This window comes from Phocoena phocoena, chromosome 9 (assembly GCF_963924675.1).
Source record: "Phocoena phocoena chromosome 9, mPhoPho1.1, whole genome shotgun sequence".
Taxonomy (NCBI): domain Eukaryota; kingdom Metazoa; phylum Chordata; class Mammalia; order Artiodactyla; family Phocoenidae; genus Phocoena; species Phocoena phocoena.
The window spans coordinates 90,853,823-90,872,540 of record NC_089227.1 but is presented as its reverse complement, the minus strand read 5'-3'; the positions used below and the strand labels follow the sequence as shown (position 1 = coordinate 90,872,540).

The 18,718-nt window shown below is 43.1% G+C and overlaps 1 protein-coding gene across 1 annotated transcript; it reads right to left on the bottom strand.

Annotated features, from left to right (window-relative positions):
- Positions 1–4,006: 4,006 nt before the first annotated feature.
- On the bottom strand, positions 4,007–18,223 carry LOC136127951 (RNA-binding protein with serine-rich domain 1-like). Its single transcript, XM_065883587.1, is given in 6 exon segments — positions 4,007–4,054; positions 4,056–4,867; positions 4,870–4,918; positions 5,009–5,229; positions 13,799–13,832; positions 18,209–18,223. Coding segments are annotated over 6 exon segments (1,179 nt in total).
- Between the last annotated feature and the right edge of the window lie 495 nt (positions 18,224–18,718).

Here is an 18,718-nt window from a genome sequence, read left to right as displayed (position 1 = left end):
TGTTCAGGTCCTAACCCCAGTACCTGTGAATGTGATTTTATTTGGAAATAAGGTCTTTGCAGATGTAATCAAGATAAAATGATGTTGTGCTAGATTAGGGTGGGCCCCAATACAATGACTGGTATCCTTATAAAAAGAGAGAAATTTGGACACAGAGACACACACAGAGAAAACACCATGTGATGACGAAGGCAGAGACCGGACTGATAAGAAAAGGAGCGCCAAGGATTGCCAGCACCTGCCAGGAACCAGGAAGACGTGTGGAAAATCCTCCCCTGGAGCTTTGCTGACACCTTGAATTAGGCCTTCTAGCTTCCTTGTTTTCTGTGAGACAATACATTCCTATGGTTTTAAGCTACCCGCTTTGTAGTTGTTAGTTACAGCAGCTCTAGGAAACTAATACAGAGGGTTAGAAGGAGGATGAAAAGAAAAAAAAAATCAATGGAAAGCATTGAATGAAGTGTTCAGAACTATGGAAGAATGGAGCTTCATGCTATGTTTATATTTGGATCTGTCAGATACATTTCTTTCTTTTCCTAGTTTTACTGAGATATAATTGGCATATGACATTGTGTAAGTTTAAAGTGTATAATGTGATAATTTGATATATGTATACGTTGCAAAATGATTACCACAATAAGATTAGTTAGCACATCTATAACCTCACACACTTACCATTTATTTATTTATCTATTTTTTGTGATGAGAATTTGTAAGATTTACTCTCTTAGCAAACTTCCAGGTATACAATATAGTATTGTTAACTAGAGTCACCATGTACATTAGATCCCTAGAACTTATTCATCTTATAACTGGAAGTTTTTACCCTTTGATCACCTTCACCCATTTGCCCCACTCCCATTGTATCCTCCAATACATTTCTTTATTCACTTGCATTTTGCAACACTTGGGAAGAAAACGCTTATATCAGGGATCTGAGATTGTCTGATACCAAGAAAATCTTTCTCAATAACTATCAGTAAACATAAGAAGAGGATTTTGTAACTAAAGAAATAGAATATGCAAACATTAATCTTTCAAAAATACAATTTTATCAAATAATTTTTAAATCATTTAATGAAAAATGATCATCCTTTGTCTTATTTCTGCTCTATCTTTAATTTCCACTCTTCAGAGGAAGCCATTTTAATTCATTCAATTGTTGTTTAATGTTTTTTCCACATTTAAAAATCACTATTAAAGTATTAAAATGCTATTTCTTGACTTAGGAGTTTTAGGTTTTATTTATTAACCTCCTAGTGTGGGAAAGGAGGCATTAGACCTTGGAATCCTTCCACCTTTGTACCCCAATGTCCGCTTTCTCTATCCCCAGTAATATTTAGTTTCCACTCATATAATCCAGGTGTATTAGCAACCTTGATTTCCCTTTACCATGTAACATACCATATTCACAGGTTCCATGGATTAGGATGTGGACATTGTTGGGGGACCATTATTCTGCCTCCCACAGGGGCATATTCCTGGTTACTATTATTCTGTAAGACAGGTAGGAGAAAGGGGCTGGGAAACAGAGTGGATACATGGTATGTAGACTATTACTTAGTTCTTCTTATTCAGATAGCATCCTCAGCTATGCCTATTGTCCTGAGTCCAGAGTTCAAAGCAGGATCTCCAGAGAGTAAATTTCTAGTCTTCTGCCAGGGTGGGGGAAAGGCAGAGTCCTAGCTCTGTGGGGGTAAGGAGTACATCTAGAGATCTAAACACTTTTTTCGTTTTCATTTAGTTCAAAATACTTTTAATTTCTCTAAAGACTTCTTCTTTGATCCATTTGTTATTTAGAAGTGTGTCGTTTAATATCTAAATATTTTGGATTTTCCAGCTACTTTTCTGTTATTAATTTCTAGTTTAATTTCATTGTGGTCTGAGAGCACACATCATATGATTTCTATTCTTTTAAATTGGTTGAGGTGTGTTTGGTGGCCTAGAGAATAGTAATTATTGGTGAATGTTCCACGTGAGCTTAAGAAGAATGTGTATTCTGTTGCTGTGGATGAAGAAGTCTATAAATGTCAATTAGAACCAGTTGATTGATGATGCTGTTCACTTCAACTATGAGTGCTTGCTGATTTTCTGTCAATTACTGATAAAGGAGAGTTGCAGTCTCCAACTATAATAGTGGATTTGTCTATTTCTCCTTACAGCTCTAGCAGGCTCTGTCTCACATATTTCAATGCTCTGCTGTTAGATGCATACACAAAAAGAACTGTTATGCCTTCTTAGAGAATTGACCCCTTTATCATTAGGTAATGCCCCTCTTTGTCCCTGATAATTTTTGTTATCCTGGAATCTGCTTTGTCTGAAATTAAGATAGCTACTCAGCTTTATTTTGATTAGTATTAGCATAGTGTATCTTTTCCCTTTACTTTTAATCTATTTGTATCTCTATATTTAAAGTGGGTTTCTTGTACGCAACATGGTTGGGTCTTATTTTTTGATCTAGTCTGTCAGTCTCTGTGTTTTAATCGGTGTATTTAGACCATTCATATTTAAACTGATTATTGATATAGTTAGATTAATATCTGCCATATTTAGAACTGTTTTCTATTTATTGAACTTTCTCTTTTTTTTTCTTTCCCTCTTTTCTGTTTCCTCTGGGTTTTTTTTTTTTTTGCGGTATCCGGGCCTCTCACTGTTGTGGCCTCTCCCGTTGCAGAGCACAGGCTCCGGACGCGCAGCCCCAGCGGCCATGGCTCACGGGCCTAGCTGCTCTGCGGCATGTGGGATCTTCCCGGACCGGGGCATGAACCCGTGTCCCCTGCATCGGCAGGCAGACTCTCAAACACTGTGCCACCAGGGAAGCCCTGCTTCTTCTGGTTTTAACTGAACATCTTATATAATTCCATTTTCCCTCCTCTCAGCATATCAATTATACTTTAAATTTTTTTTCAGTGTTTGCCCTAGAGTTTACACTATGCATTTATAACTAATCTAAGTCCACTTTCAAATAATACTATACTGCTAGTGCAGATACATTATAACAGAGTATTCAATTTCTTCCTCCCATCCCTTATAACATTGCTATCATTCGTTACACTTATCTATACACTATAATCACCTAATACATTGTTACTATTATTATTTTTAGACAATCATGTTTAATTACCTCACAACTGAAGCTGCCTTTGGGGCCAAGGGACAGGAAGGAGGCAGCGAACCCAACACTTGAGCTGCACTCTAATCCTAGGTTTATTCAACACAATTCTTTTCTCTATACAACAAAGTACAAACACAGTATTATCTAAAATGCTACAAAGTTACAAAACTCAAAACAGAAAATGTATAGTACTGACTGTACAATAAAAGCCAAAAAAGCAATGTACACGTTGCCAAGGTAACCTGCACGACCACCATGAATACCAACACAACGAGGGGGCTCTGTGATGACCCAACAGAGCTGGCTCTCAACTTACCAGTTTCAGAGAGAAAGGGAAACGTAGGTTTGTGTGTGTGTGTGTGTGCACGCACATGAGTACACATGAAAAGAACCATTTTGGGTATTTGGCCCTAGAGGTCAGAAGAGGACTTGAGTGAGGGAGCACGCAGGCTAACAGGAATGGCAGCTGCATAAAAGCACACCTTTCCTGTGGGACCCTGCAGGCTAACAGGTTAGGGCACGACCAGCCCACCAGATGGGCCCCACGTCATCTGTGGAATGGGAAAACATGCTCCCAGGCTGGGGTTGTACCACTTCCTGGAGCCCCCTGCTCATCCCTGCTGGCTCTGCCACTAAACTGACTCTCAGGAACTAGAAATGTGGAAGCTTTCTAGGCAGAAAACTGGAGGGCATCTTCATAAGCACGACCCCAAACCAACAACACTCCTGTAGCCGGAACTCTGCCGCCAGGGGAAACAGCAATTACTGCCTTCACCTTCGAAGCCTGTCCCTGAGTGAGGGATTTCTTTCCTACCGATCCTCCTGCTAGAAAAGTGACAAAAGTGAGTTGGATGGGATACAAGTCACAGGGCAGAGCTTCGGTGGCCCTGCTTATTGGGAGAAGGTGGAGCTGGGGCGGCTCCTGTGGCGGCGGCGGGCGGCCCGGGGAGCGGGATCGCCGGCGCACGGGGGACCTGCTTGGAGGGGAACGCGACCTGCTCCTCCTCCGTGGGGGTGACCTGCGCCACATGGGAGGCGGTGGCAGCATTCGCGGTGGCAGCATTCTCCTGGGAGGGCTAAATCGCCTGGGGGGTGGCCGAGCCCAGGGGGCCAGCACAGCAGTGGCAGTGATCTCCTGGCCATCCATTTGTCCTCCGTCCATATGCTTCAGCGCCTTCTCGACCTCATCTGGATTTTCAAACTCCACATATGCGTAGCCTTTAGACAGATGGGGGTGCATCCTGTATACAGGCATGTCAATCATTTTAATTTTCCCGTAGGTGGAGAATATCTCCAGGATATGATCCTTGGTCACATTCCTGGTGAGCCTTCCAATGTGCTCTTTGGTGGGTTTAGGGGAAGGGCTCTGCCTTTTCCTTTCCCTTCCATCTCTTTTGGGTGGTTTGGATTTGGAGCGGGAACGCCGCCTGTTGTCAGGCCTGCGCCGAGAAGGACTCGGAGAGCCAGGGGAGCTGCCGGAGCTGGAGCTGGGGGATGTGCTGGAACTTCCTGAGTGGCTCGATGCAGAAGATGAGCTGGAGCCGCTGCTGGAGCCCAAGCTGGAGGTCGAGCTGGACCGAGACCTGGTGCTGCTGCTGCTACCACTGGAAGCGCTGCGCCTCTTTCCAGTTTTATCCTTCTCGCTCGACTCCTTGGTGGCCCCCTTATCTTTGGAGCGATCCCTGGACTTCTCATCAAAGCGGTCTTTGCGTTTGGTAGGAGAAGGAGCCCTAGTTCTGGACTTATTATTTTGACTCCTAGCAAGCTCTTCTTTTTCACTCCTGATAAATCTATTCTCCCCTTCTGAGGTGTTCAAAGCAGCAACGGCGGCCTCACTTATCTGAACTCTCACTTCTAACTTGAGTCTGACAAACAATCCCTAATTGATTTTACGCCAAAGTGCAGCAACTCCCCCGCCCAGGCGCCGGGCCGCGAGCACTTCCAGGGTAGGTAGGGCCCGGCGTTGCGGGCCTGGGTCTCCAGCCCTGCGAGAGGGCCCCGAGGGCGGAGGCCGGGTTCCCGGCTGCTTCGAATTCCGGGGTCCTCACTGGGCCCGCCACAGAGCCAGCGAAGCGAGGGCACCCTTCCGCCCACCGCAGCCCCGACCACTTCTGCTATTATTATTTTGAATGAACATTGATATATTAGATCAATAGGAATAAGAAAAATTAAATATTTTATTTTCCTTTGATTTTTTTACTCTTTTTTACTGCTCTTCCTTTCTTTATGTAAATCTGAGTTTCTGACCTAAATAATCCTTTTCTCTACAGAACTTCTTTTAACATGTCTTAAAAGACAGGTCTATAGGCAAGAAATTCCCTGTTTTTGTTTGTCTGAGAAAGTCTTTATTTCTCCTTCACTTTTGAAGGAAATTTTTGCTGGATAGAGACTTGTAGGCTCTTGGTTTTGTTCTTTCAACACTTTAAATATTTCACTGACCCTCTTTTTCCTTGCCTGGTTTCTGGAAAGAAGTTGGTATAATTCTTATCCTCATTCTTCTATAGGCAAGGGTTCTTTCCCCTTCTGGTTTCTTTCAAGAATTTTTTGTTTGTTTTGTTTTCTGCAGTCTGAATGATGTGCCTCAGTGTAGATGTTTGGTATTTATCATATTTGGTGTTCTCTGAGCTTTCTGGATTCGTGATTTGGTATCAGTCATTAACTCTGGAAAATTCTCAGCCGTTGTTACTTCAAATATTTCTTCGTACCCTTTTTCTCCTTCTTCTGGTATTTCCATTTTATGTATGCTGCACCTTTGCAATTGTTCCACGTTTCGTGAATGTTGTTTTGGTTTTTTTTTTCTCTTTGCATTTCAGTTTTGGAAATTTCTATTAATATCTTCAAGCTCACTAATTCTTTCCTTGGCTGTGTCCAACAGACCAAGAAGGCCATCAAAGACAATCTTCGTTTCTGTTACAATATTTTATTTTAAACATGATTCTTCCTTAGAGTTTCCATTTTTTCTGCTGACATTATCCATCTGTATTTGCATGTTATCCACCTTTTCCATTAGAGCCCTTAGCATACTAATCATAATTATTTTAAATTTCTGCCTCATAATTCCAAAATTTCTGCCATATCTGAGACTGGTTTTGATGCTCACTTTGTCTCTTCAGACTGCATATTTTCTTGCCTTATAGCATGCCTTTGAATTTTTTGTTGAATGCTAAACATAATGTATTGGGTAATAGGAACTGAGATAAACATAAAACTGAGGTTTTATGTTTACCTGGGTAGGTGTTAGGTTGTGTTTACTGTCTGCTGTAGCTGTAGGTGTCAGAGAGTTCAACGTCCTCTAGTGCTTTTGTTTTTGCCTTCCCTGCTCCCTTTGGGCTTCTCTAGCAACTCTTTCTTAGTTAGAGACTGTTTCTTAGAGCTCTGTCAGTTGTAACTCACTATTGTTATATCAGAATCCTGTTTATATGGTGACAAGGTATTACAGAAAGGAAGAAGTCTGTAATTTTATGATTGAATCTTGGTTTTTTTTTTTTTAGTGGGCCTGTGTCTATGGGTTGCAACCTTCAGAAGAATATTTTTTTTTTTTGCGGTATGCGGGCCTCTCACTGTTGTGGCTTTTCCCGTTGCGGAGCACAGGCTCCGGACGCGCAGGCTCAGCGGCCATGGCTCACGGGCCCAGCCACTCCGCGGCATGTGGGATCTTCCCGGACCAGGGCACGAACCCGTGTCCCCTGCATCGGCAGGCGGACTCTCAACCACTGTGCCACCAGGGAAGCCCCAGAAAAATTTTTATAGGCTTTCCCCCCTCCTTTTACGTGAGACAGGAAGGGTAGAGAAGGACAGGAAGGCTGTCTAATTCCCCTCCCTCTGGGATTGGTTAGGCTCTGGTAAAGCATTAGTTTCTCTGAGGGTGAGCTCTTTTTTTTTTTTTTTTTTATAGAGAACAGAACTCTCCATCTGGATATATTTATAGTGGTGATTTTCTCCTTCTCCTACCCTAAACATGAGAAGATTTTTGTGTTATTTTCATCTTGAAAACCTGGTGGGGCTCCTGGAGGTAAATTCATGAAAGTATCAGGGGGCACCCTGAGACTGAGCCCCTAAGAGTTTTTAACTCTCAAGCCAGTCCTTGTTCCATCTCCAGTAACTAGTCAATAACATCTGAAGTGTTCCCACAGGCTTCAGCTCCAGTGGCTTCTGTTCCATGTAAGCTGTGATCCACCTGTCTCTTCAGTTTTTGGAGTGGGAATTTGTCCTGTAACCTCAATTTCTGATGGTTTTAAGAAGAATGATTGATTTTCAGTTTGTACAGCTTTTTTCTTGTTTTGAGGTTGGGAGTGATGACTTCCAAGCTCTTTTACATATTGGAATGGAAACCACCAAAGAGGCTTGCATTTTTCTGTATAAAATCTTTCTATCAATTTCCTTTTGAGGTCATCATTGGCGGGGCTTGTGCTCAGAGAGCATCTAAGGGTAGCTTTCCAAGGTGCTGTCATCCACAGGTAGCTTAAAGTAGGAGTTCAGGGCTCTTCACTTTCAGGTAAGTGTTCTGTCAGTTAGCTCTGTGTTGCAGCTTACATCTGAGGCAAACTCCACACATAGGATCACTGCCACTTTACCTCATTCTTTCCTGCTTTTACCCAACTACTTTAAAAACAGACTTTTCCTCTGTTGTTAGACCATCTGCAACCCACCTCTGGGGGATCCTGGTGCCTCAAAACTCCTGAGACTGTCTGGGTTTCAACATTGTGAATCAGGAGCACTAGTCCTACCCACTTGTAGTTTGGCGCTACCTGATATGAATCAATTTTTGCTTAAATAAACTCTTAAATTTAAAAAGCAAAACAAAACCATTGTGAGTCAGTTTGCTTATATTCCACTTCCACATACCGTTGTGCCCTCCTTTCAGGCACTCTCTGGCCTGGTAAGCAAATTACCTATCTTTCATTTTCATTCCAGCTCCCAAACTCTGGTTGACAACATTTCTCCCCTACTCGCCTATTCTCTTTGCCCTTTCAGGTTTGTGACTCATAGGACTTTACTATTATTCAGTAGTTTCTGGATGAGCAGAGACAAACATATATTCAACTCATATACTTAATTGGAAATATTTTTGCCCTACCTAGTGTCAAAGAAAATATTATTCGTAACACTTGTGTTAAAAGATAAACCAGAACTTATTAAATTTTAAAGTTTATTTGGATGTGGGAAAAAGGGAACTCTTGTAAACCACTGGTGGGAATGTAAACTGATGCAGCCACTGTGGAAAACATTATGGAAATTTCTAAAATAACTAAAACTAGAACTACCACATGACCCAGCAATTCTACTCCTAGGTATGTAACCAAAAAGAACAAAGACACTAATTCAAAATGATACATGCACCCCAATGTTCATATTATTGATATTTATAATTGCCAAGATATGGAAGCAACCTAAGTGTCCATCAACAGATGAATGGATAAAGAAGATGTGATACGTATATATATTATATATATACAAAATGGAATGCTACTCAGTCATAAAAAAGAAGGGAATTTTGCCATCTGCAACAACATGGATGGACTTGGAGGGTGTTATGCTAAGTGAAATAAGTCAGACAAAGACAAATATTATATCACTTATACGTGGGATCTAAAAAATACAACACTTTAGTGAATAAATCATAAAAGCAGCAAACTCACAGATATAGAGAACAAACTAATGGTTACCAGGGGGGAGAGGGAAGCGGGGAGGGAAAATATAGGAGTAGGGGATTAAGAGGTACAAACTATTATGTATAAAATAAGCTACAAGGATATATTATTGTACAACACAGAGAATATAGTCAATATTTTATAATACATATAAATGTAGTATAACCTTTAAAAATTGTGAATCACTATATTGTACACCTGTAACATATAATATTATACATCAATGATAACTCAATAAAGTTTTTTTAAAATAAAATAAAAAGCTGGGGGAAAAAAAAAAAAGAATCAGGCAGCACCAGAACTGAAGTGGCTAGGAGCACCCCACTGGCAGGAGCTAAGGGAAAGATGTGGAAGCATCTTTTATAGGGAAGATGTGGAAGCAAAGCAAGGAAGTTATCTGACTGGCTATAATAAGTGTTTGCATATTTGGGAAAGACTACTTGTCTGTTCATGATCTGTTGTCTGTAGGTTTTGATTTCTTAACCTTGAGGCATTTTAGGCTTAGGTCTGGGATTGCTTACATAGGCTACTAAGGCATTAAAGCCACCTTAGTCTAACACCCTCCTTGTTTAATTAACTTAACACCTATTAAAGACGCAGAGGCAGATCTTATTCAGGACTATCTTGATAAGTATAGGGACTAGTGTAGTAGAATTTTGCAGTGAGAGAGATTGGGCTCAGTTCTGAATACAACAAAGGAAAATGGAGATTTATAGCCAAGAAGCAGGGTGGGGGTGAAGGGGTCGGTGGATGGAAAATTATTAAAAGATGGGTAATTCTTCACTACACTGACCTATCAAGATTCTTGATGAAGACAGGGTAGGGCGATATTACCTGGGGGATGGTGGGGAATGAGGAATTTGATCAGATATAGAGGGTGATTAGATATCAAGGGTGGGGATTCTGGCTAAACCCGACTGCAGGATTCTTGCTAAAATTGGACAATTCAAAGATGGACATAGAAGGCCAACATCAGCAGGTGCACTTGAGATGGAGGCTCTAGAAAAACCTCAGTAAAGTTGCCCAAGGAGAGAATCCTTGTCACAAGTTCTTTTTTTTTTTCATGGTTATCACCAGAATGTAAATATCATTTAGCCAACTCTTTCTCATTTGTACTAAGAAAGATAATGGCCAGCCCAGCATTCTGGACTTCATCAAGCTTCTTATTAGATATAAGTGTAATTTACATTTCTATCATTATTGTCAGTCTGATAAGATCAAAGCTGATTCTTTCTGATTTCCACAGAACTCTGTCATTGTCTGGTATTTCCTGAAGCCTGAAGCTCTGTTTTTATAAAGTGTTTGATGGTTGCGTGTAAGGAAACAGGAGAATTTTCAGGTAAAAGTGGCTCTGTGATTAGGTGCTAGATGAAGCGGCCAAGGAACCTCATAAATTCTTCAGCAGAACGCTGCAGGCTGAGTCCCTGCTGCCTTTGTGTTTGGAATTTAAAACTATTCCCAAGGTATGTATGAGCACTGCTCTCTGTTCACAATGCCCCCTTCTCTATAACATGGTCATTTCTCACAATGCATTATCTGTTTTCTTTTGACAGAAAATTTTTGTGTGTTATAACTTTGATTTTGCTACTGCTCCATTTTTTGATTTTTTTTTTAAGTAATGCCTGCTTTTCTTTCAACTGTATCATCTCTTTATTTTATCTATTTTAGTTCAGCTGCTATCTTTTGTTGTATTATTTCTCTTATGAAAGTCAATTCTGGTTTGAACTTATGAGAATAAACAGAATAAACTGTGTATATTTTATTCAAAAATCTTATGCTTTATGAAGCAACTCAACTGGAGGTGGGCTTGTGTGAGAATTGTTTGTAATATTGGGTTATTTTGTTTGTAATACTAGGTTAATTTTTTTAATCCTATGTTTTTATTTGTTTATCTTGAAATTATCTAAATGTTTTCCTTGGTGGGGAGAGGGGGTACTGATTTTAAGGCTGGTGAATTAAAATCTGTTTGACCTTAGAGAGAGTTATCCAGGGACAATATTAAAATTAACTCAGCATTGAAAATTTTGCTTTTGGGTTTTCATTCACTTGGAGGTCTCTTCTCATTCAGAGTGGAGGCAAGATTATCCTAAGGAGTGCCTCCACAGTGTTTTCTAAGAGCTATTCAGTATTTTTTAGTTTCCTTTGTAGATGCAAATTATCAGTTCAAACCATCTAAGCAAAGAAAAAAGACCTTTCCAAATCTCATCTGAGAAGAAAATCTCCTCGGGAGTGAAGTCCCAGTTCAGAGAACAAAGGAAGAATAGACCAGAGGTTTATTTACCTTTCACTGCTTCTGGGATTCAGAGACCAGCAAGCATACAGATGCAAAAGGAAGCTTAGGGCTAGACATTCTTTTTTCTACTCTTTCTTTCTTCTTCTTTTGTGAGATGCTATAGACAGACTTGCCCAGAGGCAAGGGAGCTAAGGAGTTTATAAACCTGGGTGGGGGAAGAGTGGGGGAAGGGTGGGGGGTGAGCAATGCCATGGTAGTATTAAAAAGCTTTTGTTACTGATTAAGGTCAAGGGAATGGTGAAATACAGACTCCAGAGAAGAGTCCTATGGGACTGCAATCTAAGAGTGCTGGGTTTGGGAGGATGAATAGTAACTTTCCCTCTTGGGAGGATTAACAATATGGAGAGGTCTTTCCCTTAGGAGATTCTGATAAGCCAAACTTGGAATGGGATCCTTCCCCAATATCCCAACTCCTCTTGAGAATCATGGACTACATTGAGAGGAGAGTATTATTCATAACAGCTAAGGTTAAGACAAAAGAGGACTTGGGCTTCTATGGTGACTTCCAAGCCTAAACCAAATGTCATTCTTAAAGGCAGGTGATGAGTCTTACTTGTGTAATCACAAATACTGGTGTTGCTGTCACTGCAAAGCCCACTGACAATTCCCAGGGAATAAAAATAGAATCTGGGTAATGTTAGACCCAAACGGTCTACGAGGAATTCCAACTCGCCCAAGAACCGCCAAGAGTCGAGAGCCGCTGCAACACGCAAGAGGTTTATTAGGAGCCGATGCACCGGGGTTCCCTGAACCTCACGCAGGAGGCCGATGGGGAACCCCTAAAAGCGGAATCACATACTTTTTATAGGTTTATTTACTCATAGGGCGGGTATATTCTCACAATGATTGGGTAAATGTGGTGACTTTTGAATTCATTGGCTTAGGAACTTTTGTCCCACCTTCTGGCCGTTATAGTTGTTTGTTCATTGTGGCGGTTAGGGCGTATACCTGTTACGGGCAACTGGAAAATTACCCGCTGTCTGGCAAGTCCCCGTCAACTGAAAAACTCCAAGAATTGGTTTCGATAGGGAGAAGGAGTGGCGCACGATAGGGAGAAGAATTGGTTTCGATAGGGAGAAGGAGTGGCGCACGATAGGGAGAAGAATTGGTTTACGGGAACAAGTGAGGGGGTGGAAAGTCCCTAAAGGCCCCACAGGTAATAAAATAGAAAAAATAAAACATTTTTTCCTTTGTGCTTAGCCTAGTTTCACTTGGGTTCCACGTGCAGAGGCCCTGCATCTGGCACTCAGACCAGAGTTCCTTGTGTGAAATGGCTGTGCGTGACATCTCAGCTTGGTAGGCTGTGTGCAGAAGTGCTGTGCGCAACACTGCCATTCAAGATGGTGCCAGCATACTGTGTGTAGAAATGCTGCACCCAGCATTTTGGATCGCTGTGAGCAGTACAGCTGTGCCTGACCCTCAAGAAGTCCAATTCCCTCCCTGCTGACAAGAACCCTATAAGGCAGCCCTGCCAATGGCCTTTAAGGGAGAGCATGGACTCTAGAGTGCAAGCTCATACCTCTCCATTCCTTGAGGAAAGAATAAAGGTTTCCTTTGCTTCTGAATGAAACTCAGCCTCATTCTATTGGTGCGAGTGAACCCTTTTGGGGGGACCAACTCGGGCGGTTTGGTAACAAATTTTTGGTGACCCAGATGGGACTGATTGTGGCCCTCCCACCTGGACCCACCCACCAGGCTCTGGACTTGCTAGACACTCTAGGAACTACAGAGGCTAAGCTGCTCTATGCTTGAGTCAGTGCCATCTAACCTCCCGCGGGGTATTTTGACTGAGGAGGGACTAACCGCCTCTAGCATGGGCCATTACAAATTCAAGGGGGCGTCTCCAAGTAATATCAGCATCCATGCCACTTGGACATCTCCTATTTGGGTCTTCTGAGGAACCCATTAACAGTTTGGTATTGGTTCCAAATTTCCTGAACTGGAAGTCTTATTTGAGCCAAATCTTGTGGCATTTGCATGCCAACAAATCACTCCAACCTCCCTCTCAGTAGCTGGAAACAAATCTAAAACAGAACATCTAAGGTACGGGGAACCAAATGTCCTCTATACTTATGCCCATTAGGGTGAATCCTGAAGAACTGTAAGTTCTTCAGGTATCATCCCCTGACCAGAAAACAGTTAATCTTCCTATGTAATACAGCCTGGTCCCAATATCAGCTGGGAGATGGAGAAAGTTGGCATGTCAGTGAATCTCTAAATTACAATACCATTTTACAACCGGACCTTCTATGCCAGAAACAAAAGAAATGGAAAGAAATTCCCTATGTCATTTTTCATGGGCTTTTTCAGAACAAAGGCCTTCAAAAAGGTTGTGGGCTCTCTCCACTGAGGTAATACCAGTCCTTGACCCTTCCGCTGAGGACCTTCTTGATCTCCTCCCTAACCTTCCTCCTACTACTCCCTCCCTACCCCCTTCCTTCGTATAACCTGATTTGGGCCACAGACCCAAGCAGTCCCCTCCATATCAGCCTCCTCCCCTGGAACGTGGTTCAGCACATAAACGGAGTGGGACTAATTACCAGATAGGGTCCAACAACCCACAAGGAAAAGTACTCCCTTTGAGGCTGGTCCCCAGTAGAGAAGGAGGGCTCATCCAGGTATACAACAATTTACCACTTCTCATCTGTATAACTGGAAAAGTCATAGCAAGAGGTTGAGGTAAGATCCAGAGAGGTTCCTGAATCTGATTAGGGGAATTTTTCAGGCCCATGACCCTACCTGGGCTGACATTTAGAGCCTCCTCAATGTACTCCTAATGAGGAAGAAAAGGCCACAGTCTTTTTGAAAACCTGAGAGGAAGCATACAAAGAGAACAGAAACAATGTAGGTCATGTCATTTTCAGACCTGGGAATCAAGCGGTCCTAGATAACAAACCCAACCGGGACTGAGACAATGGAGAAGCAGGTAAAAGACAGGCTGACACATTATAAAAATATGACCTAAATGGAATCCAGGCAGCAGGAAAGAAACCTGTCAATTGGACTAAGATAAAGGAAATCAGGGATTTCCCTGGTGGTCCAGTGGTTGGGACTCCATGTTTCCAATGCGGGGGCGATGGGTTCGATCCCTGGTTGGGCAACTGGGATCCCACATGCTGTGTGGCACAGCCAAAAGATTAAAAAAATAAAAAAATAAATAAATAAAGGAGAACAACCAGGAGCCAACAGAAAACCCTTCGGCATTGCTAGAGCGCCTCAAGGAGTGTCTCTGAATTTATAGTACCACTGACCCCAAGTCATTGGAAGGGAATACAAGCCTGAGGGCATATTTTATTTCCCAAAGTGCCTTCGCCATTATGCATAAACTTCAGAATCTGGAAATAGAACCAGATACCCCTATCTCTTGCCTGGTGGAGGTTGCCTACTGCGTGTTTAAAAACAGATATATAGAGGAGGAAAAGTAAGAGGATAAAAACACCCAGAGGCAGGCCCACCTACTGGCTGTTGCCCTCCAGTGTCAACCGGTCAGCACAGGAATCTGGACTAACTACCCACAGAGACCTTTGACTCTGGTGAGTGACCACTGGCCCCCACTGAGGGACAGCAAACCAAGGAAACTAGGACCCAATCAGTGTGCCATATGTAAACAAGAGGGACACTGGAAGAGAGAATGCCCTCACTGCCCCCAAACGGGGACAGAAGTGGCAGATCCTGCCCACTACCCTGAAGGCAGATGGTCCAAATAGAAGAAGAATGCCAGGGCCAGGGGACTCCTAAGCTGGCACTCCAACTGACCCCCAAGGAGCCCTGGCTGACACTGGACATAGAGAAAAAAACCTGTTGAATTCTTAGTTGACACTGGTGTCACTTACTTGGTTTTGAACACCAGATCAGGCAAACACAGTCACAAGAGTTGTAAAATTATGGGGTTATCAGGGAAGGCCCAAGAATGGGCATTCATAGAGCCATTAGAATGCTCACCCATTCCTTCCTATGTGTCTCCACATGTATATATCTCTGCTAGGAAGGGATATCTTACATAAATTGGGAATTACTATCCACCTAATGGGAGACAAAATGGAGACTGGCATCCCCTAGACAAGGGGCACAAGATGATAATGGCTGAGGACAAACCTCCCTGGACATGGCAAGTTGACCTCCCTGGAAGAAATCCTGAGGTCTGGGCCCCAGGATGGGTGGGACGAGCTAAAGGAGCCAGTCTTGTGATGGTCCATCTAAAACCCAGACATACATGGCCCAACAGAAAATGGTACCCTCTCTGTCAGGAGGCCTTGTTGGGCATTGCCCCTCTTATACAGGGCCTAGTTGACCAGGACCTTATTAGGCCATGCCAATCCACCTGTAATACCCCCAATTCTCCCCGTAAAGAAACCCAGTGGGGAACCCTGGATGGTACAGGACCTCAGGGCAGTCAGTGAAGCCACAGAGAATATACATCCAGTCGGCCCTAATCTCTACACCCTGCTGACCACTCTACAATCCACCAGGACCTGGTATTCTGTATTAGATTTAAAATATGCCTTCTTCTGTATTTTAATCACCCCAGAGTCATATGAAATTTTTGCTTTTGAGTGGCAGGAGCCAAACACACAACAAAAACACTACTGCCGGACAGTCCCACCCTAAGGGTTCAAAAATTTCCCCATCATCTATGGGGAAACTTTAGCTAAAGACCTTAAAGATCTATCAATATATCTGGGGGAGGGTTCCCTCATATATAAGAGGACATTCTGATCACCAACCTTACTAAGGAGGCCTCTGACAAAAATACTGTAACCACCCGGAACCACCTAGCTGATAAAAGATACAAGGTGTCCAAGAAAAAGACTCAAATATCACAAACTACGGTTACCTACATAGGCTTCATCCTCACAGAAGGTCAGACAAGCCTACCCCAGGAAAGGAATGAAGTCATTTGCAGTCTTGCTCCTCTTAAAACTAGAAGACAGCTTAGGGGCTTCCTGCGGATGGCTGGGTTTTGCCACATCTGGATACCTAAAGGTCTAATAGCTAGGCCTTTATATGAAAAATTGAAAGAAAAGGATCTTCATCCTTCCAGAATGTGAAGGGGCCTTTCAAGAATGAAGAAAGCAGGGACTTCCCTGGCGGTCCAGTGGTTAAGACTCCGCACTCGCGATGCGGGGGGTACAGGTACGATCCCTGGTCAGGGAACTAAGATCCTGCATGCCACACAGTGCGGCCAAAAAAAAAAAAAAGAATTGAGAACGCAAACAACAAGGTCCTATAGCACAGGGAACTATATTCAATATCCTGTGATAAACCATGATGGAAAAGAATGTATATATAAAAAAAGAATGTCTATATGTGTATAACTGAGTCACTTGGTTGTACAGCAGAGATTGGTACAACACTGTACATCAACCATATTTCAATTAAAAAAAAAAAAAGAACTGGGAAAGCAATTACTTCAGGTCCCTGCTCTGGCCCTCCCAGATTTAGTTAAACCCTTTGACCTTTACATTCATGAGAGAAGGGGAATTGCCTTTGGGGTATTAGATCAAAAACTGGGACCCCTTACTTGGGTGGTTGCTTATTTCTCTAAACAATTAGATAAAAGCGCTAAGGGATGGGCTCCTTGCCTACAGGCAGCAGCAGCTACTTCAATCCTGCTAACAGAGGCTGAAAAGTTAATGTTTCGTCAGCCAGTCACTATTTGGACTCTCCACCAGGGTCAGGCTTTAGTAAGCTCTAAGGAAACAGAGCGGCTATCCCCCGGAAGTTCGATTCAACTTCAGACTATGCTTTTAGACAACTGTCATTACCATAAAAACCTGGCACACCCTAAATCCTGCCACCCTGCTACCCACAGGAATGGGGTCCCTGGAGCATGACTGTATAGAACATGATATATTCCAGTTGCCCTGACCTAGGAAGTGAGCTTCTCCCACACGCCAAAGAGGAATGGTTCACAGATGGGAGCAATTTTATGAGAGAGAAAAAAAGGATGGCGGGATATGCAGTGACATCTCAGACCTGAGTCATTGAGGCATGAAGCCTACCCCAGGGACCTCAGCCCAAAAGGCCTAGCTGATGGTCCTCACCTGAGCCCCAGAGCTCAGGACAGGGAAGATCTTAGATGTTTACACAGGCTGCTGGCATGCCTATGCCATCCTACATGCACACGGGGCTATTTGGAAGAAAAGAGGTATGTTTACTGCAGAGAAGAAGCAGGTGAAACATGGCTTAAACATATTGAGACTCCTAGAAGCCGTGCAACTTCTGAAAAAAGTGGTGGTGATTCACTGGAGGGGTCATCAAAAAGGGAATACAGAGGTAATAAAGGGAAACAGCAAAGCAGATCAACTGCCAAAAGGGCGGTCCTAGAACCAGTAACTTGGCAATTACTCCTCATACCTAAAAGGCCAGATCTATCCAATTACTCCCCAGTCTATACAAAGGAAGAATGAGACAAAGCCCAGAAATGGGGCTGCAACAGAGATCTAGGAGGCCAGGGGTGGCTAGTTAATGAACACGGGAAATACTTCTTTTCCCAAACTGCAGCTTGTCAAGCCATGAGGGAGGCTCATCAAGAAACTCATTACAGAAGCGAAGCCCTATATACGTCATGGGTCAGTTGAGGTCGTGGTAACTCCTGGCATGAAAAATATAATCAGTTGGATGGCTGAGACCTGCCCCGTCTAAACAGGAACACACCCAACACCAGAGCCCTCAGAGGTCCCCAGATAAGGCCCATTTAGACCATAGGGACATATCCTGGGGAAGACCGACTGATTGATTTCACTGTCCTGCTGAGAGTACTAGGCAATTTCAGGTATCTCTCGGTGCTAGTGGACACGTTTTCAGGGTAAGCAGAGGCGTTCCCCACTAGAACTGAAATGGCAGCTGAAGTGCCTAACGTATTACTAAAAGAGATAATACCCAAGATCCCGACTAAGTGATAACGGTCCAGCATTCATGTCACAAATGGCAAAAGGGACAAGTGCCCCGGGCATAAAATGGACCTTGCACTCAGCCTGGAGACCCCAATCATTGAGAAAAGTAGAGATCCAATCAGACCTTAAAATGAACCTTAGCCAAGCTATGCCTGAAGACTCAAGAAAATTGGATTAAATTACTCCCAACTGCCCTGCTATGCATGTCGTTTGCTCCAAGATATAAGTTAAATTTAAGTGTATTTGAACTTACATATGGTAGACCCATTTTCGAAGCCTCAGAGAAGGGACACCTTACCCCCTTGAAATGGAACAACTCAAGTACACCCTCCAGGTAGGAGAAACCATGAAAGCCCTCACAGAATACGGTAACCAGGTGCTATCCTTACCCACTGACACAGCCCTCCACCCCTTCCGGCCTGGACACTGGGTGTACCTAAAAACCAGGAAAATTAGCAACCCACGAGACCAGCTTACTCCTGAGTGGAACAAACCCCACTTGGTGATCCTAACCACCCATTCTGCCCTGAAGTTGCAGGGGATCACTCCATGGGTACACCACAGTCGACCGAAGAGGGCCCCCAGCCCCAACCTCTGGTAACCTGGGGCAACGGACCCCCTTGATTACTTGTGTGAACCTCTCTCTGATCTGAAGCTTCTCTTCCAAAAACCAACAAAAGTGTGCCCCCAAAGAGCAGACTACTAATTGCAGGAATCGGTGCTCTCATAGGGGTTCTAGTGATCTTGGCCAGGGGAATCTTAT